The sequence below is a fragment of the Rousettus aegyptiacus genome, unplaced genomic scaffold, assembly GCF_014176215.1.
Source record: "Rousettus aegyptiacus isolate mRouAeg1 unplaced genomic scaffold, mRouAeg1.p scaffold_m13_p_7, whole genome shotgun sequence".
Lineage (NCBI taxonomy): Eukaryota > Metazoa > Chordata > Mammalia > Chiroptera > Pteropodidae > Rousettus > Rousettus aegyptiacus.
The window spans coordinates 91,385,600-91,408,354 of NW_023416310.1; the positions used below are offsets into that span (position 1 = coordinate 91,385,600).

A 22,755-nucleotide genomic window follows, 5' to 3' on the forward strand; every position below is an offset into this window, starting at 1 on the left:
TATGGGCACATTCCAAGAATGAGTCAGGATTGCACAAGTAGGAAGGGTCAAATATTCCACAACAGGAGATGTGTAGGACAAGGCAACACACGAAGCCCAGCTGTCCATAGTTCAAAATCCTTGTCCCAATTTCAAAATCCTCCTTGGGAAGCACTCGGTGCACTTTAAAATGCTATTTTAATAATTTACTTTTTTCTCTCTCTCTTTCTTTCTCTACAGATTTCTTCAAAAAAATTTACAATTTGGTCATTATGGGATTTGCTGAATTTTGATGAAGCCATACATCCATATGGCTTTAATGGGATCGCATTTTGGAGTGGATTCTACAACTAGAATTAGTAGAGCCTTCTCAATCAGGGACTTAAAATCACAGATGATCAGGTAAACCCTCCTATGAAACACAAGATGGAATACAGGATCTTCAAATTTAGTGCTACCTCTAAGATTTTATGATGTCAGGATTTTGATTCTCCATGTTCAATGACAGTTTGAAAACTAGCATCTTAAGTAGTACATGTTTGATAACATAAAACCTACTATAACTTAAAATCTTAAATATTTCACTCAAAAACATTAAATGATTTTGTCTTCATTAGTCTTTTTTTTTTATAATTAAGGCAATATTTCCTATTAGAATATAAAAGTACATTCACCTGGTTGCATGGCTAGTTTTTCTTTATAGAAGCTTCTAAAAGTTCTTCAATAAACATGTGTATTCCTACATGTTTTCTTTCTTCAACGCATTACATAAAAGCCTACTATGTATCAGGCAGTGTCTCAGACAATAAGAGTAAGATGGTCAGTAAAATCAAATTTCAATATTCTTGAGGGTCTTTCATTGTACTGGCTAAAGTTATTAACTATTAGCAAATGAGAGCTCTTATTCACGGAGTGATTTTTGCTTATAAAAGCTGTGTCAGGCAGTTTCCCACGTTATCTAACTAGTTCTTACAAAAATCTTATTAGACAATAGCTCTATTTTTTAGTCATATGAAAGTAAGATGGGGAATTTCACCATATTTAAACCTGCCATTGCAGTAATGAAAAGGCAATTTTGATAGATAACTTGCTATGCTATTACTTTTAAAACTGATTTATTAAGATATTTACTTACCAAAAACTTAATCATTTTTAGGTATAATACAATATTTTTATAAATATATGGAAATAAGCAACCATCACTATAATCCAATTTTAGATTATTTATATCATCCCATGAATGTTCTTCCGACCTGATTGCGATTAATCTTTCTTCCCATTTCCATCCCCAGGCAACCACCAATCCATATTCTCTATTGTTTTGCCTTTTCCAGACATTTCATATAAACAGAATGAAGTGATATGTAGTCATTTATACTGGCTTCTTTCACTAGATATAATTATTTGGAAGTTTATATACTTTATGTCATCCATCAGTAGTTTATTAATTTTATATGATGAATGATATTCTATTTTGCACTGATCAACTACATTATTTAATTACTAGTTGATGGGAGCTTGGATTGTTTCCTTTTTTTCCTATTATAAATTGCCTCTGTGAACATTAATATACAAGTATTTGTATGGACATATGTTTTGTTTCTTTTTCTCTTGGGCGAATAGCCAAAGTGGAATGGATGGTTCATATGGTAGGTATATGATGAACTTTTTCAGAACCTGTTATCCAAAGTGGCTTCTTACATTCCCATCAGCAATGCATGAGGTTATAGCTTCTCCATATCCTAACGAACACTTTATTTTCATTGTTGATTACAGCCAGAAACCATCTAAATCATTGTATAAAATCTATGTATATACCCATGGTCATATTTTTTAAAAGTTCAAATCTTAATAGAAGATAATATATCAGAATATTAAAATCAGTTGCTTCGGGGTGACAGACTTAAGGTTTTCCTTCTGCGTTTCTATGTCTCTCTTTTTGGTAATGATGATATATTTACTATTATAATGGAAAAATTAATTTCGAAAGGTAAAAAAAACCCCAATGTGTATTATTGTTAATATGACATAATTTTACCCAATTAAACATTCTCCAGTAGTGACATTAGATACCAAAGTTTCTCTTCCGGTCCCCAAAATGATGTCCAGAGTAACCATTGATTTTAAGCTCCAGGGAAGAGCTGAAGACAACCCTGGGCACCCTCAAACCAGCTGGATGTCAGGATGCACAGTCGTTATTGCCTCTGCTATATACTAAATATTTGTCCTCCTCCCCTCCAAATTCATATGTTCTAAACCCAACCCCCAAGGTGATAGTATAGAGAGGCGGTGGTATAGAGAGGGGTCTTTGGGAAGTGATTATGGCATTAAGGCAGAGCCTTCATGAATGGGATTAGTGCTCTTATAAAAGAGATCCCAGAGAGCTAGCTTGTTCCTTTCACCATGTGAGGTTACGAAGAAAAGACTACCATCTAGCAAATGGGCTCTCAACAAACACTGTACGTGCTGGCACCATGATCTTGGACTTCCCAGCCTTTAGACCTGTGAGAAATAAATGTTTCTTGTTTATAAATGACGCCGCTTATGGTATTTTTGTTATAGAAGCCCCAACAGCTAATTCGCCGTCCATACTACAATGCTTTCAGAACCAGTAATTGGACACACAGAAATTAGATTTTCTGAACCATCTCGTTCGTTTACAAGAATCTTCTTGATGTTATAGCCTTTCAACTCTTATACATTAGAGCTATTATACCAAACTATATAAGGCACACGGTTTCAAGTGTTTTGCATTTTACCGATCATTGCAAAAGCCACCTCATTGTACATAAGTGTAAAGGGCATTTAGTATATAAACTGGGAAGCTTGCCAAAATAATATTTTCCATTCATACAACAAATCTTAATTGTGCAACCTGAAATTTTGGCATAAGAATTGAATATGGAACTCAGAGGTCCAGGGAGAACAGAACGGCTTAAGACAAGCATTTTGTGGCAAAGACCAAGAAAAGACCTCTGTCCTGTGTTTCCCTGCACCTAGCACCCAACTTAAATGCATCTGCCCTGCTCGTTCCTCTGAGTCACCAGCAAGAGTCCTTCTTGATTCCAGTCACTCTCCAGACACATATTCAAAGAGTAAATACACTGAATTACACAAATGCCTCAGACAACCATCAAGCCAAATGCAGCTAGGGAAATGTACTTAACTTGTTCAATATGAAAAGTCCAAAGTTTTATTTATTCTATACTATAATGCAGCATTCAAAATCCACACATCTTTTAAGGTTATAACATTTAATAAATGATCGATCTGACTACATAGCAAATGCCATCATTTCATATTACAGAATATTATTCAGCTAATTCAAACAATTAGCTGTATTGTTTGAAATAACTTTTAGTATCAAGAGCCAGAGAAAAACTTTCAAGTACAGGTGTCTATGATATTTGTTTGATAAATAATTGGCACTAAATAGTAAATCGCTTAATCTACCATGGATTAAAAAAACTATTGTACATATAAACTGTTATATATCTATATAATATAGAACAAGGTACTACCTGATGTCAACTTCAGTCTCCAGCCTTTGTTTTCTTGTATTCCAGAAATTCACAGCCTATGCTCTATCCCAGGGTTTTTCAAACTTGGCTGCTTTAAGTCCAGGACTCATCTATTAACAATTGATTTACAGTAGCAAAGTGGAATCATACATCCTCAGGCTTCAAAATTTCTCTAGGTGATTCTAATATTCATTTCATTTTCAAAGCTATTAAGGATTTAAACACTTGTTGAATAAACATTTCTAAATGCCCTCTTGTTTTTCCTGTTTGATGACCCTGTTTCATTCCTGTTCACCTGCTTGGAAAGTTTTCATATATCTTCCCTTCTTAGAATCTGTAACCATATTTACTACCTTCTCCCCTTCACATATTTCTGGGTTCCTTAGATCAAATTGTCCCCAGGTCTCTTGCTGAAGAAAAATCTAATGAGAAGCATTTGTGAGGCATCTCTTATGATCTACTTTATAGCCTCAAGGGAGAATACAGAATACCTTTGTTGTCTTGTCTGTCCCAGGTCACCTGTCTTATCATATAAAGTTCCTAACTCATATATCAATAAGAAAGACTTAGCTGGATGGATACGGATGCTTTAAAAAAAAATACTTAATGTGATTTCAATATTCTCATATTATTATGGCTGGTTCTGTGACCTAAAATGTAATCTTTCTTGGAGACTTTTCCATATATACCTGAGTGGAATGTGTATTCTGATTCTGTTGGGTGGAATGTAGCAAATATTCTGTTAGGTCCCAATAATTAATCTGTAGTATTGTTCAGCTCTGTTGTTTTCTTACTGATCTTCTGTCTGGATTTTTTATCCATTACTAAAAGTGGTATTGAAGTCCCTAACATAATTCTACATAGGTATTACGATATAGTATTATTTGTTGCTGTAATATGTTTTGATTCCTTTCTCTTTTTCTTTCTTTTCTCTTCTGTAGTTACCATAGGGCTTACATAAAACATTTTATAGTTATAACAATCTATATAAAGCTGATAATAATCTAACTCCAATCACATATAAATGTTATTGATACCATATTTGTCCATTTCAAATTTGGATTTTTTTTTTTTTTTTTACAAATCAGGGCTTTTATTTTTATTTTTTAATTTTAGTTTTTTTAGTGCTGACATACTAAAAAATCATTCATTGCCTAAACTAATAAAACTAAAGAAGAAATAGCAAATACAAAAAAAAAAAACAGAGAGACTACATACAGAGAAAATAAAGAAAGGAGAAGTTCAACAAAATTAGATAAAAAAGAATGAATCAAGGCCCCAAATTTTGGTGGATATATAGTGAAAACAAGAGTAATGTTACCAAACTCGCGGTTCGTTTTGCCTGCACGTGTTAAACCCAAAAGAAACACAGGAGTTTGCATCAAAGAAAGTAGAGGTATATTGAAGGAAATGGTGCCAAACCTGGAGACACAGGGGAGCTAACACTCAAAGACCTGGCTCTCCAAATTTGATTGTTTTATTGTTGAGAAAAACACCATATTTTTTATTTTCGAGTTGTAAAAGTTCTTATGTATTCTAGATACAAGTCTCTCATTTGATATATAGTTTGTAAATATTTTTCCAATTCTATGGGTTTCTTTTTCACTTTCTTTATGCTGTCCTTTGGAGCATAATAGTTTGGGTAAAATCCAATTTATCTATTCTTTTTTATTAATGTTGAATGTGCTGTTGGTGTCAAATAAAAGAAATGATTGCCTAATCCAGGTCAGGAAGAGTTTCTCCTGTATTTTCTTCTAGCAATCATATCGTTTTAGCTCTTATCTTGTTTATATTTAGTCTATGATTCATTATGAGTTACTATTTGTACATGGTGCAGGGAAGGTATCTAACTTCATTATTTTGCATGTGAACATTCAATTGTAGCAGCTCTTTAAAATTATAAAATATTTAGAAACAACTTAAACAAAAAGTATATGATTTGTACACTGAAATCTAAAATAAATTGTTGAAAAATTAAGTAAGACCTATATAACGGGAAATAGTTCCTATACACATGCATTAGAGGACAATATTGTTAGCATAGCATACTCCCCCAAATAATCTATAGATTTAACACATTTAAAATCTCAGATTCCTTTTTTGAGCAGAAATTAATAAGGTCATAGAATATACTTTCTATAATTTCAATCTTTTGAAGTTCATTTCATGGTCTAACATTTGTTATATCCTATAGAATGTTCACATGTATTAGAGAAGAAATAGTATGCAAATACTTTGGGATAGAGTTTTCTGTAGATGTCTATTAGGTCTTGGTTTATAATGATCTTCAAGTCTTTCATTTCCTTGTTAATCAGCCCACATATTTTTAGTAAATGTGGGATATTGAAGTCTCTTGTAACTTAGACTCTTGGTGTCTTAGAGCCATTTATCTTAGACTCTATAATCACTCTTATCATCTTTTGACCTCCTCATATTTGTGGGTTGAATATATTAAATTATCTTTGTATTGTCTCTATTCTCGCATGAGCTACTTTGCAGCATGTGGGCAGAACACAGAATACCCTTGTGTCTTATTTGCCTTAGGCTATCTTACCCCACCAATCTCCTCAATCATAGAAAAATTAAAGAACTCAGATGGATCAAGGAGAATGAAGAGAAAAGCCAAACAAGATAACCAATCTCCGGAGCTGTTAACCTCTGTCTTCACCACCTTCTCTGTTTGAGGTAGGTCATGTGGGAGGTAGCCCTGGTGTATAGCATTCCTTCCAGAAATAATAGTTCTTATTTTCCTGAGAAAAAAAAAAACTGAGATTCCAAAGTAAATGCCTTCTTTAAACACAGCATACGTTTGCATAGGCTGATCAAAGGAATGAGAGAGTGAAAAGCTCCCTGTTATATGTGTAAGAACTTTATCCCCATGCTTTCTCCCACATATTTAGGAGGCCTTTCGTTCACATGTTAAGTCTTGTTGATCTTTGGGTTGGGGTAAGAAAAAGTGACTAGTTGACATTAATTAGGATTCTAGGTGGTTGGAGCTGCTCTTTTGCAAGCAGTAAACTTTAGAAGAGTGGACCAAGATTCTGTTTCTCCATTGCAAATATATAGTACATACACACACAGCTCCTTGTACTGTCAGCTGAAAGGGCCTAGAAATAATTCAAATTCAAAATGCTTCCCTTAAGTTATTAAAAAAAGGGGGTGGGAGATGTTCAGCTTTACCACTTCTATTCAGTATTGTTATGAAAGATCTGATCAGTAACGCGGCAAGAAATAGAAATTAAAATTTACCACATTGAAAGGAAAAACCAATTCTATCCTTATTCACAGATAACATGATTATAGTAAATTTAGTGGGGTCTACAAAAAAATATTTGAAATTATGAGTGTAGAAAGGTCAAAGAACAAAATCAGTGTATTAATGTAAAATATTTTTATACAAACTAGCTACCTTAAATAGAAAATTAAAATTGGAAAATATTATTTATAAAAACAGAAAAATAAAACTGATGAAAGATGTAAAGGTTTTACTGTACACTAAAACTTAAAATCATCTGATGAGAGAAATTCATGAAGACCTAAATTGATTTATAGACATGACTAAAATTTGGTCAGAAGACACAATATTATTAAGATGCTTGTTCTCCTTCACATTAACCCATATTTGCAATATAAGCCCTATAAATATTTAGCTGATTCTAATATTCATATAGAAATATAAAGGACATTAAATATCCACACGATATTTGAAAAATAACACATTCAGAGGGCTAACACCATCTGTTTTCAAGATTTATTATAAAGATACAATAATTTAGACGGTAGCTATTGACCACAAGACAAATAGATCAATGGAACTTATTGCAGAGTATGAAAATAGATTCACACAAATATGGACAATTGATTTTGATAAAAGTGCAAAGTCAATGCAGAGGAGAAAGGATAGCCTTTTTATCAAAGATGCTTGAACATGTGAATATTCATATGCAAAAAATAAACTTTAATTCATACTTCATGTCATATATGAAAACTAACACAAAAAGCATCTTAGACCTAAATGTAAAATTTTAACTGAATTTTAATAAGAGAAAAACTTTGTGACCTTTAGTTAGACAAAAATGTCTTAGATATGATGCAAAAATATAATTCAGAAAAATAAAAACTGCTATGTTGTATTTCATTATTTAAAAAAATCAATAAAACCATTTGGCATTTTCCCCAAAAGCAAAACATATACTCATTGTATGATTCAACCACTCAATTCCTAGTTAATTACTCAAGAGGAACTATATATATGTACAAGAATATTATACAAATATATATACAAGAATATTATAGCAGCAGCTTGGTTTGTAAAAGAAACAACTGAAACATCTATCAACAGGTGAATAAATAGGCACACTATGGTATATTCATAAAAATGAGATAGCATTCTGTGATTAAGAAAAAATAATTACCTATTAATACATATAACATGGGTAAATCTCAAAAATAATTGTGAATGAAAAAAGTCAGGAAAAAATAATACATTCTAATCCATAGTGACAAACAGAAGATTGGTTTGGATAACCTTTCTATCCTTCTTTTCTATTCTGCTTCTTTTTTTTTTTTTTTTTTTTTTAAGAATCTACATATGTACATACATTCTCTTTTTTTCGTAAGTGGTAATGAAGTATGAATGGCTTTTAGTAAAATGACTATTTTTATTATTCCTAAAGTATTCACTAAGACTAAGCCAAAGAGACCTTTCTAATTAGGAGTGTAGAGATGATGGACTAGAGGACAGAGACATTCCTTTGAGATGAGCATCCTCTGGGCTTTTCTTTCACTGACCACTGAGTGCCAACACTAGCATCTGTGTCTTTTCAGAGTGCTATCTGAATGCATTTCTTTTCCCAGAGCCTCATTACAAGTTCACAGAAAAGAACAATGGCTTTCTTTCCAAAGATCAAAGGCTTTTCATTCTTCATTTTGGCATCTTCTATTTTCTCTGGTGAGTAATTTTCCTCCTAGTCAATGGAAAACTTTTAATTATTCAGTAGTTTTCTAAAATTGGGCTAAGTAGGAATAGGGAACTCACTGGTGATCCCCTTGCTGATTTTTCTTGATGCTCACACTCCTCAATGGAGGCAGGGGTGCTTTTTAAACAAACGAGACTTAGAGTAAGTATCATGAATTTGATTGCAGATTCTACCCCTTGAATACTGAATGTTTTCATGCACATCAATGCTCTTATACATTTCAATGTTCTTCTCTACAAAGCGGGTTAATTACCTGTTTTTGACAGCGTTGTTAAGAGTTATATAAACTACCATGTGAGAGTATGTGATATGTAGCCAGATTCACAGCAGATATACATAAATGCATGCTGACTGAGATTTAATCAGTATGCATTCATGAATTTTGGATTTTTCATGCCCACTGATATCTAGTTTGGGTAACAGAGACATTATCAAAAATATATTCTTTGTTATTTTTTTACAAGAATAATATTATGTATTCTGTTTTTATATGACTACTTGTCAAAAAATAAGTTGTTTATTATAATTATAATAATTATTAATTGATACTTTGGTTGCAGATATTGTCTTTGGAATTCCAGCAAGTTTGGAAATACATCCGGTAAACTCTCATTTAAATGATTAAAAATTCAAATTTTGTATTTGTTATGGCGTCTGAATATATGACAGTATATATTATCTTCTCCAGCAGCACAATGTCATATTTTTGAGCAGCAGTGAGAGATAGCAAGACTGGCCTAAAGCTGAGTTGTTTGAGGAAGTATGTGATGGGAGATGATGTGTTGTGAATATGTTGAGGATCTAAGGGGCAAATGAACTACATATAACAGTGAAAGAAAAGTACAGATGTTGAGCAAACTGGAAAGGTCTCTGAGGCTGGTGCACAAAGAGCAAGATCAAAGTATAAGATGACCAGAAGTGAAAGATGAGAGTCAGGAGCAGTCACATAGGCTGCTAAGAATTCTAATATTGATCCTAAGAAAAAAATGAGCAGCGTGTTTAGCAAAGATGAAGAGATTCAATAACAACTTTTGGAAGCTATTAAAAGAAACTGTAATCAGATCACTTGGACACACAGATGCTGCAGTTGTCCTATAAGAGGTGGCAGTAGCTCAGAACAGGATAGTGGAAAAGGATGGGAGATGGTGTGTTGCAGATGTGCTGGGGATCTAAGAGGCAAATGAACTACAGATATAAACAGGATTTGTGGCCTAGCTTCTTTTATTTACTCATTCAGTATAGTTACGGAGCCCTTTTTATGTTCCAAGATGTACTATAATATTCAAATTAGATTATCTACATATTCAAATCATGAAAGGACTAAATTTTGTACATATGGATGCTGACAGTGTGTGGAGGATGTTACTCATATTGTTATGGTTATTTTTATTATTATTACTTATCCGAAAATGTCTCTGATTTCATAGCCTGACTGTGACAAGTACGTAGATATGAGGATGGGTTGCACCACTGAATACTTTCCTGTCTGTGGATCAGATGGCTACATATATAGCAACGAATGTGTTTTTTGCAAGGAAGTTAGGTAAGAAACAAAATTTGCATATTTGATTATCTTAAATATTAATGCCTCATTTAAGAATTCTAGGATAATCAGTACTGGTATTAACTCAAACACATTGAAAGAACTTAGGCACAAATGCTATACTAATATAATGGAAGCACCACTTCTGAAGTGTTTTGTTGTGGGGCTATCTTTATAATTATTCTCATTTATCAAGACATCACATCCAAATTAATTAAATGAATTAAATTTAATTAAGTTGTTAACAACACTAGCCATAGATTAATTTACTTTACCTCAAGATAATTTTTGGCTTCTAATTTAATTATACTAAAATAGTATATTCATCACAAATGTTTTAAAATTTTCTGTCTCTACAATTTCCTTTTGGCTTTTTCATATTTTTATTTATTCATAATCACAAACCATCCAGGAAAAACAAAATGATGAGGTACAATAAAACACTATAAAGCAGTCATGTGTTTTAAATACTGTACTTTAAACTAAATTTCAGAAATTCTGTTACTCTTTTAACTCTTAATTAGGCCTGATTTTCATGCACTCACTTGGTCATAAAATATTCTATTGTGTCTTATTTAAAAATAGAATCTCTAAAGATTCCAGGAAGAGAATAAAACACAAAGTTTTCCTTCCTGTGGAAATGGTTCAAAATATCATGTCTTTCAGAGATTAGATTAATATGCTCTTGGTGCTTAGGAACAGAAACGGGATAAAGAGGAAGACAATACTAGAGGAAGAAACTTGGGGAGGTTAGGTTCAGCGGGAGGACTGTCACAGCTGGAGAAATGTCAGTAGAGAAACTGTAGACCTAGCAAGCTGTGGCAGTGGACCTCTTTCCTGTTCCACCAGGTGGGTAAGAGGCAAAAGGGATGCCTTCATAGGGAAATGAGGGTAAGGAAATATTTAAAGACTGTTTAGATGATCAGCTAGCCTCTGAGATATACCTCAATGGGATCTACCTAGGGTGTTGTTCCCTGGGGCAAGTTGGGATTAATAGAGCCACAGAAATCTGTATGGAGAGCAAGGTCAGAATCTAGACAGTGGGGTACAAAAGAGAAAACTCTCATACTCTATAGAAATTAAATAGGCAACACTGTCAATTAATTTTAACACAGAGAAGGCTGGTTCTTGTTCTTATAAGCACACTCTTTTCAGGTGAGAATGTATGCTTTTGCAGAAGCACGCTGAGCAACCAACTGTGTTGGCTTGCATTGGTTTTTTGTTTTGGCTTAAAGAAGACAAAGCCTGGGCTCTAGAAAATAGATTCCATCATGCTGAGTCCTTTAGTCGAAAGCCTGCTTTTGGGGAAATACAATGAGCCTCATACAGGATTTCTAATGTAATAATCTACATGTTTTTTCTTTTTTCTTTTTAGAGAAAGTGGTGGCCAACTTAAATTTAGTCAATATTTTTCATGCTGATTCCTAAATGTAGCTTTATGTATGAAATGACTCATTTTACTCTTCCTGTTTCACTGAAAGATATTTCCAGCTTTTTTTCCCATGCATTGATTGGGTAAAGAATCTCAGCGCACATCATATATGTCCTATACATTCTTTTGGATTAATACGCAGGAATTCTTGAATTCAGTATTTCTGACTCTGTATGATTTTAATGAATTTCCTACTTCCGAAAACATAGGGCATAGTTAATTTGCTATGAAAACAATAATCCCCTGAATAAAAAAGATTAACCATGCATAAATACATTGTCCCTTGTGGGTTCTTGTTCTCTGTCACTCTCAGATCTCTAAGTGGTTCAAGGAACACAATGGATACTTAAAAGATTTATTTACAGTTAAATAAGAAATAATCCTTGTACAAAGCTCTTGAGAGGAAAGTGATATTAGAAAATTACTTATATTTCCAGAACATTACAATTGTTCAAGAAGAGACACAATGAGTTTTATAGTACTGTCTATTCTTGTAGATAACTGAGGTTCCATCTCATTTCAAATCTTTAAATTAAAGCCCATGAGCCACTTATCTCAGTCTGTTGAAATTTTCCCTTTGTTGTCATGTGTTGGGCACTTTGCTTTTAGGAAGTGTTGGTTTGAAAAAAACTTTTAAGTTTTTTATTTTTGTTTTTTCATTAACCAGGGAAGATAATTTCTTATGAAATAAGTATGTTCTATTATCAAAGCTGTGGTAAGACCTTATGGACTCGTTATTTTCTTTAATCTCTATAAATATGTGAGTTAGGGACAATTAAGTAATAATTATTTGAAATTGTAGGTTCCTGAAGTTCTATTTTAAGTTAAATCATTAAAGCAAAGCCCAGGAACCACTTTATCTCAGTCTATTTAAATACTTCCTATATTACCTCGCCTTACATTCTTTGACATTGTTTGACATTTTCTCTTATTTATTTTATTTTTTAATTAAATTGGTTAATAAAATTATATAGGTTTCAAGTGTATAGTTCAATAATATATCATATGTATATTTGCATTGTGTTCACCATCCAGTTGACATTTTCTCAAAGTTGTTTTTCAAGCACAAAAGTGAAAATTTTATTTATTTTGTATTTCAAAAGGTATCTTAAGTCTCTAGACATTTGTTGCTCTTCATAAAATGTGATTAAGGTATAATTAAGTCCATTTTATGATAATAAGGAACTAGGACTTAGAATTTTAAATGTACTAAAATATGCTATCATAGTAATAAAGGTAAATATTATAAAAGAGCATTATTCTTTTTATGACGTTAAGGAGTAAAGGAGCTACCCAAAATAGTTTCTATGGTAATAAGCTCAATGCTTTTGCCTAAATGAGGAAATATGAATGTGTGAAACATACAACATGATAGTCTGATTGGACAGAAGAATAAGAATAATAGCCCTATAGAGCTATTAATTAGCCCCATTAATTCATATTTCAAATAAAAACATTTTGAATTTTAATTATTCAGGCAAATACATCCATGATTTCTTTCTCTTTATGCCCATACCATGGAACGGTTTATTTATTTCTGTCCCTATCTTAATCTGGAACAAGATTTCTCTTCCGAACTCTGACACTTTTACGTACCAGAAGGCATAATCATCAAACCTGCTTTTAGATGTCACACATACTGACTCTTCTCAGGAACTGTTCTCCACTTGGCTAGGCCTACGATAGATTCTCCTTCATGACCTAGCTGGCTTCCTGAGTTTGCCCTTCCATCTATTTGCCTTTCTTGTCTAATAAGACCTTTTAGAAATATAGATAGTGGAAAGTTAACTGTCTTAAAGAATTTCTGAGAGAAAAGAGAAGGCGTAGATATTTAGTCTATTGCTTTTCCAACTGTATACGACAGAAATATTATAGAGATGATCTAAATGTGTGTGTAGGTGGCAAGTGTGAGACTGAGGTTTCCTTAATCTGAGTTTATTATACATTTTTAAACACTAGTCATGTTGGGTGGTTGCTAAAGCCGAATGCTGGAATATGTTCCAATATTTACCAGCATTTCAAATGAATCTAAACTCTTCTAGTCTAACTTCTGTATCAGAAGAGACCAAATTTATTTGATGTCATATATATACCATGCTTTAAAGATGCTTCAGGCAATGATTAGTACAAATGTATCTAAGTCAGACCACCTTAATCCAGAGCAAGAAAACTCTAAAATACATTCTTTTAAGGAAACAATATTTTATGAAAGAATCATTTGGCTGAACATAGTATGCCACCACTTTATACTAAGTATAAGCTTATACTTAAATTATTTCAGAAATGACTTTAATGGTAAGAATCAAGCTGAACTTTCACAAATTAATACCAGAATCTATACAGAAATGAATACAAGAAATTATAATCAAATTAGTAAAAAAAAAAAAAAACTTTTGTAGTCTTATATAAATTTCTTTTAAAGAAATTCACTGTTCAAAGCTTTAATTATAAGTATAATTGATGGGACTTATAGTATTTATAAAAGGAAAATGAATGACAATAGCACAAAGGCTGGAAGCCAGGAAGAACAGATTGGAAAGATTAAAAGGAAGGAGACCCAAACCATTTAGGGCTATATTGCAGTATCTCAGAAAGATAATAAATGGTAGCTTGTATTAAGATACAGGCAATTAAGAAGTGAACAGCACTTGTTTCTCTGGTACTCTCCTGTATTAATCATTCATTGATTCATTCATTAAAATGACATTTACTAAGTCCCTTCTGTATATAAAAAGGCTAAAATAGTCTTCCTCAAAATGATCATTGTATATTTGAAAGTTTCCATTAACATCTTTTTTTCATGTGATTATCATCAAATGCCTCTTTGATAGTACAGCCTAATTGTAGTAAACATATTCAGTTGAGGCTTGAACCACAGAATACTTTCCTGAGATAATTCTGATGGTAAAACATACATAAATAGCTATTTCTAATATGTGTATGTAAAAAAAATCTGGGTAAATACAGAACTTCATTACATCTTTTATCTTTAAGTATTTAAGAAAAAGTTGCAAATTCCATCTATTTGATGAAATCAATGTGGCTATAGGCTGAGATGTATGTTAAGTCTACAACACATGGGACGATTATGTTTCTGTCTCCTTAGATTTAACCAGTTACCTTGTCCGATACCCCCACCTTTTCTTTACACTTTGATCTGGACCATGTCTTCTATTCCACTGTCTGCTTTCCTGCTATGTTTGTTTTGTTGGATCTGTGTGTTCCAAATATAAATTGCAGTTCGAATTCCCTACTGCTAAATAGGGCTACTTGCATTCATCATAGACCTCCATGTCTGTCGTCATTTTCATTAAACTATTCTTTTTCCAGCTCCGATCCTACCACCGTGTGGGGTCTTGTTCCCTTTCTTGAGCCCCATGTTGCTAACCAATATGATTAATATCCTGAAGAGATCTTTCTAATCACTGGGTTTTAGTCTATTGCCTGACTTAAAAACACAAACTTCGAATAAACACATTAAATTTTTACAAATCTGTAGATTAATGGTTTTAAAATTTATCTATGCTCATATATCCTTTAAAGAATCTGATGAAGGCTTTGGACTTTTTAAAGAAAAAAGTACATAGAGAATTTATTTTGCATGTGGTTCTAGGATCCTCTGAATTCAATTGATGGATTCTTAAAAAAAATTTAAATCAGTTTCATATCAAGTGTCAGAGACCACCTTCATTAGAAACACCTGGAATGGGATCTAAAACTGAAGTTTCTTTAGCTCTACCAATGACCTATATAAGATCAATATTCCTAAAGTGGGGAATCTTTATTTTTTATACGCAATTCTGAGATTTTTATATCTATTAGGGTTTATAAATTGCTCCTATGGATCCTGAAATTTAACCATTTTGGCACTTTGGGAAGAGATGTGTCATAGACACAAGGTTTGGCAAAGTCTACAAAATAAACAACCCCAGAAATCAGAAGCAACTCTGGAACTGACTTTATTTGCAGCAGAACAAATTTGAAAATAATGTAGGCTCCATGATAACAGTAAGACTCTTGCTGAGCTCATTGGGTTTCCCAGGGAAATCCATTGTTTAAAGAGAATTGAAAGTGAATTTTGAGGTTCCAGGTCATTTGGTTGCTGTAAATGCTTAGCATTTCCCCTCATGATCCAGACTCAATTTTCCATTACTCAACCTGAAAACAAGATAATGAAAGAAATCAAGAACCAAGTACTTGCGGCACCACGACAGAGAGAAAATATAATTGTTTAAAAATCACATGGGAAAAATCAGGCCAAGGCTCTGGCTCGCCTGTTTCATTCTGACTGCTCTGAGAATTTGTGCTCTGCATACCAGTCCTTTCTCATCCCTAGGCCAGGTGCCTTATCTATAAAATGAGAGAAAGTGCATTTAATATCTCTTCCAACTCTAAGCTTTAGTCATAGGGGACACTTACCTTTAATATGTATTTATTTCTGCAATAACAATTTCCTAAGCACTTAATAAATTATGGAACTTTCAAAAACAAGAGAGGTATAATGTTTGCCATATTCTTATCTTCATAGATAAACATTCACTAACTTCGAAAGATGAGATATCTAACTCCTTCTTAGTCACATATTTTAATTTTAAACAGCCATATAAGCATCTTATTTCTTGTAGATTAACAGAGTGTAACTCTTAAAGGTTGGCATGGCTCACCAAATCCAACCTCCTTGGATTGTTAATTAAGTATTGTTATTGGAGTATTGTTATTTAAGTTTAAAGTATATTTTAGTATTTAACAACTAGAGATGCATGGGTTCATAATCTATTAACCTCTAATAGATTTTATTTGTTTGCTGTCTTCTATTGCAAAATGAAAGTTCCGTGGAAGCAGGAAGCATAAAATTCTGTGTATTTTACTCCCCACCTTACCCTCAGTTCTTAGAGCAATGCCAGGTGCATAGTGGATGTTTCATAAATATTCGGTAAATGAATGAGAATAATTTACTCTAACTTAAAAAGCTGCATATATCACATTCCCTCAGGAAATGACTGAATTACTGTTCAGGGTTAAGGATCATTTTATGTTTCTTTTGGACAAACACTATTGAGAGAAAACTAGAGACAAAGAGACCCAGAGAAACATGTTCTTTAATTCCCTGGGTCAGAACAGTACTTTCTGATCTGAAGAAACAGAGTCCTCTTACCTTTTTGCTTCATTAAATACACAGCGGTTACCATAGGTTTTCCCATCAGAACCACAGACTGGTTTGTAGATAGAGCGACAAACTGTCTTTTTTGTTGGGTTCTTGCTGCTGGCCTTGTCAGTCTGCAGTATGTGAAAGACCATTAGGTAAATATGGGGAGCACAATTTAATTTTGACATTGTGATAAAACAAATAGTGACTGCTCATTAATTATTGATTAAGCATTCTACAAAATCAATCATTTTGCTGATTCTTTGTATTTTAATTTAATCCATGCAACATTACTGAAAGAAGACTATAATTTGCCCCATTGTATAGTTGCAGGCGTACGGTGCATTTAAGCAACAAGTCTAAGACCATAAATGGATTAAATGCACAATCTGGGATTCAAACTCTGAGTTAGAAGATCTGACTCCAGAGCCCCTGCTTTCCTACATGTCAGAATGCCTCTACTTTAACCCTTTTTAGACATGCCTCCTACCTGAGAAAACTATAATGAGGGAAAAGTCATACTGGCAAATACAAAATATACATGGTCATGATTTATTGCACTTTCTCTTTTCTTGTCTCATGAGAAAAAAAATGAGCCAAGATATAGGCTTATGCAGCATTCAGTTAAGTAATACCTAAAGCATTTCCTCAGCATCAAGTTATAGAGTGACAGGAGAAGCCTGTGACCATACCGAAGCTCTGAATGACAGATGAGAACAGAAACACTAATGGAACGGTGAGGGCCTTCAACAGGAGGCTTAGTTTTCTCAGAGCCAAGGAAAATGAACAAATACCTTCATCCTTTTCATTGGATTAGAGTTTATCACCCTCTTCATACCAATTCATTCCTTTCATTCCCACATACTCTGTGAAATGGACAGGGTTACCACCACCATTTTAGAAAAGAATATAAAATTGAGAAATTTAAGTGACAATACAAACACTCAGAAACCTTCTGGTGGTGGCATTAAGGTCTAGATGGCAGGAATGTTCCCTGGAGATTACTACTTCATACCAGCCAAGACATAAAGACTAAGTGACAGGTGGCTTTCGTCTGAAAGGGTGTTCAGGAATTACCAGTTAAGAGGTAGACAATGAAGTTCTATTAAGGTAATGAGATAGAGGAAATGTTTTAGAAAACTCTTTTAGACCTATTAAGTGGCATGTCCAGAGTCATTGCTAAATGGAATTAGGAGACTGGCAGTTGGAGGAGAGACTGGCAAGTGAAGTCAAAGCACAGCAAGGCTCAAACAGGAATCCAGGACTCATGGATGTGCACCTGTTTGCAGTGATGACTCCCAAATATAAGGCATTTATTCATTCACCTGATAAATAGTTCAAGAGAATCCATTTTAGGCCTATCTTATTCCAGGATCTGGGGGTACAGGTTTGAAAAGAAATGTTACTCTCTTCAAGGAGTTCATACTCTAATCGAATAGGCAGATGATCAATTACAAAGTAATAAGGTACATTCCATAATAAAGGATATCATTAGTGTTAGGGTTACATTTGCAGAAAATCCAAAGATTCTGTATGATGTGGATGAAGTGTGAGCAAGAGTGGCGTAAAATCATGGACATAGGGTTCAATCATGAAAAATTTTAAATGACATGCTCAGGAGTTTGGATTTCATCTTCCAGGTAGTGTGGCACAACTGAAGAACTTTCAGTAGAGGAGTGATACATCAGATCAAATTTGTGATTTAGAAATACCACCTGAGCGATTTGTAGATTATGGATGGGATGGAAACGAGCATGAAAATGAAATTTGGTGGGAATGGGGCTCAATCAGTGAGGGTGTGAGCTAGTCCAGAATAGGTAGGAAGGCCTGAGTGGAAAACAGTAGAAAGAAATGAGATGGAGTAGAGGACCATGATACTATTAATAATCATAGATCTCTATGAAAATAACTACTTCCAAATTCTCCGTCCTTTTGTTGAATCAGTGTCATTGAAAAGTGTTTGTATTTTGTTAACCATTTCAAGACTTGGAAAATAGAACGGCTGACATAAGTCGACTGAGGGAAAAAAAGAAATGAACACAAACCTGATTCTTCATCATAGTGCCATCCAAAGGATTGCCTTCAGTTTTTCTTTTTTCTTCATTGTAAAAAGACCTTGGATTTCTTCGTTGGCTAGATGATCCTGGCTTCCCTTGCTGGTTAGATGACCCTCCTTGCTGGTCAGAAGATCCTAGCGTCCCTTGCTCACTAGAAGATCCTGACTTTCCTTGCTGGCTAGATGACCCTGAACCCCCTTGCTGGTTAGGTGATCCTGGCTTTCCTTGCTGGCCAGAAGATTCTGACTTCCCTTGCTCACTAGAAGATCCGGGCTTTCCTTTCTGGCCAGATAACCCTGACTCTCCTGGCTGTCCAGAAGATCCCGGTTTTCCTTGCTGGCTAGACAACCCTGGCTTTCCTTGCTGACTAGAAGACCCTGACTTCTCTTGCTCACTAGAAGATCCTGGCTTTCCTTTCTGGTTGGATGACCCTGAGCCCCCTTGCTGGCCAGAAGATCCTAGCTTCCTTTGCTCACTAGAAGATCCTGACTTTCCTTGCTGGCTAGATGACCCTGAACCCCCTGGCTGTCCAGAAGATTCTGGTTTTCCTTGCTGGCTAGACGACCCTGGCTTTCCTTGCTGACCAGAAGATCCTGACTTCTCTTGCTCACTAGAAGATCCTGGCTTTCCTTTCTGGTTGGATGACCCTGAGCCCCCTTGCTGGCCAGAAGATCCTGGCTTCCCTTGCTGGTTAGAAGATCCTAGTTTTCTTTGCTCATTAGAAACTTCTGGATTACCTTTTTGGTTAGATTCTCCTGAATTACCTTGCAGACTCCCAGGCTGATTAAAAACTCCTGGCTTCCCTTGCTGATTAAAACTTCCTGTTTTTTTTGGCTGGTTAGAATTCCCTGATTGTCCTTGCAAAATAAAGGTCCCTAATTTTTTGTGTGTGTTGCTGCCTCCTTGCTTATTAGATTCCTTTTGTCCTCCTTGAAGGTTAGTTGCATTTTTTCTCTCTAGAATAAGTACAGGTTCTGGACCCTCTTCTACTTTAACAATACTTGTCTTCAAAGTCTGGGTTGAAGACACTGGAATGATACCATAAATACAAAAACAAAAATAAAATTATTTAACTTCAGGAATTTAAAATCAATAACATTCATCCCATCTGTTTTTAAGTTAAAATTTTGTAAAATAATTATCTTCAGTTTTTGTTTTTTTTATTTTTCTCTTCTGATTTTACAAACCCTAAACACACGCTTGGCATTGCTATATATTGTAATAGGCATTCCTGATTCCTTTCTCTTCATCACTCTCCAAATCCACTACATCTGGTACTAATGTACTTTTTTCCATCAAGAAATCCCTGCTAAATATGTACTAAATGTCATCTAGCAAGGCATTAAAGTACACAAGAGATATCGTACCTGCCATCATGAAACATACATGTCCTACACACACACGTGCGCGCGCGCGCACACACACACACACACATATTTCTTTTTCCTCTCTTCCCTCCTCCCATCCCACCACTTAGCTCTATATTATTATTTCTTAACTTTATTACTTCAATGGCTCCCTAAATGGCATCTCTGTATAACTTTTTTCCACATCTAATCCATCTTCAATATCACTACAGACTGATATTGCTTTTAAAAAATGGGTCTAATCACCCCTGAACTCAACAATCTGAAAAAAAACTACAAAACTTTCAATGAGAACCATTGAAATGAAAATCACTATTTCTTGTTTTCCAACTATTAGCAGCTGAAGGTCATAAGCACTTTGCTTTCATTATTTCTTTTCACTAAATACAAGAAAAAAAAACAGGTAGGAGGTCATAATCTGAAGATAAGTTGGAATAGGTTTCATTTATCATAATATAATATCTTGAGAAATGGATTATCTGTCATTTGTTATCTTGATAAATTTACTTTGCTAGCTGGCAATTTACATCTCTGAAAACAGATGACCTAACTGTATTGAGTTAAGTAATAGAGAGAAGTATGTTGAGTGATAGGAACCTAAGAAGAACTCAAGCAATAGTGGCTAATGCTAGTATAGTTCTTTCCATTCTGTAAATGAGAAAAGTGCAGCTAAAATGAGTTAAATAAGTTACCCCAAAGTAAATAAGTAGAAAATTGAGAAGCCAGGATTTGAACCCATTTCTATTTGCCTGTACAGTCCAGGTCATCGTACAATATCATACCCTTTATGAAACATGAATTTGAGTAGTCATAAACTCTCATAATCTTTTTTGACTGAGTTTTCTTTCCAGTCTAATGCCTTGCTTTTTACATTCACCTATCTCTGCTTCCCTCCAGCCATACCAAACTACTCGCCATTGTCTTAGCCTATCACTATTTTTATGCCTCTGCTCTATATGTTGTCTGAAATTACCTTCTTCCCATTCTCTCTGATAGATAGTTCTCGTTTTTAAACTTTCTGACAAAGTATTACTAAATCACTCAGCACTTCTAATTCTTTACCTTGAGAGTTGGAAGAAAAGTCATTGAATGTAACTTTTCTTACCTGAGAACATGGCCAGGAACATGAAGGGAATGAAAATGAAAGCCTTCATGTCAGAGACAGTTGTTTCAGACTCAGTTGTGGGATGGAGTAAAAGGTAACTCTTCGGTAGATACTTTTTGAATAACCCGTGGTGATCACCACCATGTTATATATTTGAAAAATCCTCCACCCTAATTGCTAAACACTGTCACTGTTAAAAAAAATTACAGAGTAACTTTCGCAAACTGAAAGGTGTTGCTTCTTGAGTGGATTGTCATTTTTAAAATTAGCTTCACGCCCCAACTCCCATAAATATCCAAACTTTAATATGCTTCTATCCAATATCTTCTTCACAGGAAAAAATAAAAGCGGTGAAGCCCATCTGGGAAAGTGGTAAATTCAGGGTTCACTTTTTTACTGTTAAAAGATGATTTATCTTTGGTCAGTAGTATTATTGACCCTGCAAGTTTATATGCCCACAATAGAGGTTCCCATGACCTTTTCCTGCAAATAAATTATGTGCCAATTATTTACCTCAACTTATATTTTAAAAGCAAGTAAAATCGCATTGAGTATTGGTCATTAGTAAGTGATGAATGCACCCAGTGGGGAATGACAATGGGTAATGTATTTTTATGAGGTAACAAGAGACAATAGATCTCATGTTTGAGAATAACATTACATGATTGGCTTTCTTGCTTCGAGCTATTATGCCAAACAGAAGCTCATGTGAAAATCACCTAGGGAGTTTTAGTCAGTCATTAACTGAATATTACAAAACCTTAGAATATTGTGTTCAAGACTGGCTGCCCCATATGAGAGAAACTTGAATTAATCAAAACTTGTTCTAAAGAAGATGACCTTGATGAAGTGAGGTCCAAACTGCATAGAGCATAAGTTGGTTGATGGCAGTGAGAAATATAAACTTGAATAAAAGCAGACTTTGGAGTGATATTGCCATTGCATTCATCACTTGAAAGGCATTGATGTGGAGAAGGAAGATATTATTTGATCTGTGTAGTTCCAGAGGGCAGAACAAGTTCCAATATAAGGACATGCAGGATAAACATTTCTGAATTCTAAAGAAAATTTCAGCTTTGGGAAGGTAGGTGAACTAGATGATTCTTAGGATCCCTTTTACATTCTAAGATCTTCATGCTTAGGGGTTTTGGATTGTGTTCAATTTTTAATTTAGCTTATTTCGAAGGGCAGTTTTAAAAATGATAAATGATTCCTTTTAACCAAGCCAGTAATTTTAAGGTATCAAAAAAGATAAATTTTAAATTTCCTTTAGTAAGAGGGCAACTTCTTTTCCTCTACATAATTATTCTCTGTACTGATTGGAATTCACGAGAATGTCAGTAGAGGCTTAGTGAACCAGAAGTGCTTGTATTATGCATATATATATATATACACACACACATATATATACACACATATGTGTGTGTATATATATGTGTGTGTGTGTGTGTGTGTGTGTGTGTAGAGAGAGAGAGCCCAGAAAATATAAATTCCATCTAATATACTCCATATAATTTACCCTGTATATACACACACACACACACACACACACACACACACACACATACGATTATATGAAGGTCATATAATTCTTACCAAAATTTCACTATGAAAAGTTTTGAAATA

General features: G+C 34.1%; 1 protein-coding gene across 1 annotated transcript; it reads right to left on the reverse strand.

Moving 5' to 3' along the window:
• Window positions 1-249: 249 nt before the first annotated feature.
• MARCOL (MARCO like) lies at window positions 250-21,233 on the reverse strand. The gene is made up of 4 exons (XM_016150308.2): window positions 21,130-21,233; window positions 18,646-19,685; window positions 16,610-16,731; window positions 250-391 (listed from the first exon to the last, which is right to left on the reverse strand). The coding sequence occupies exons 1-4, from the start codon at window positions 21,176-21,178 to the stop codon at window positions 250-252; spliced, it is 1,353 nt and encodes a 450-aa protein (XP_016005794.2). The 5' UTR covers window positions 21,179-21,233.
• Window positions 21,234-22,755: the final 1,522 nt, after the last annotated feature.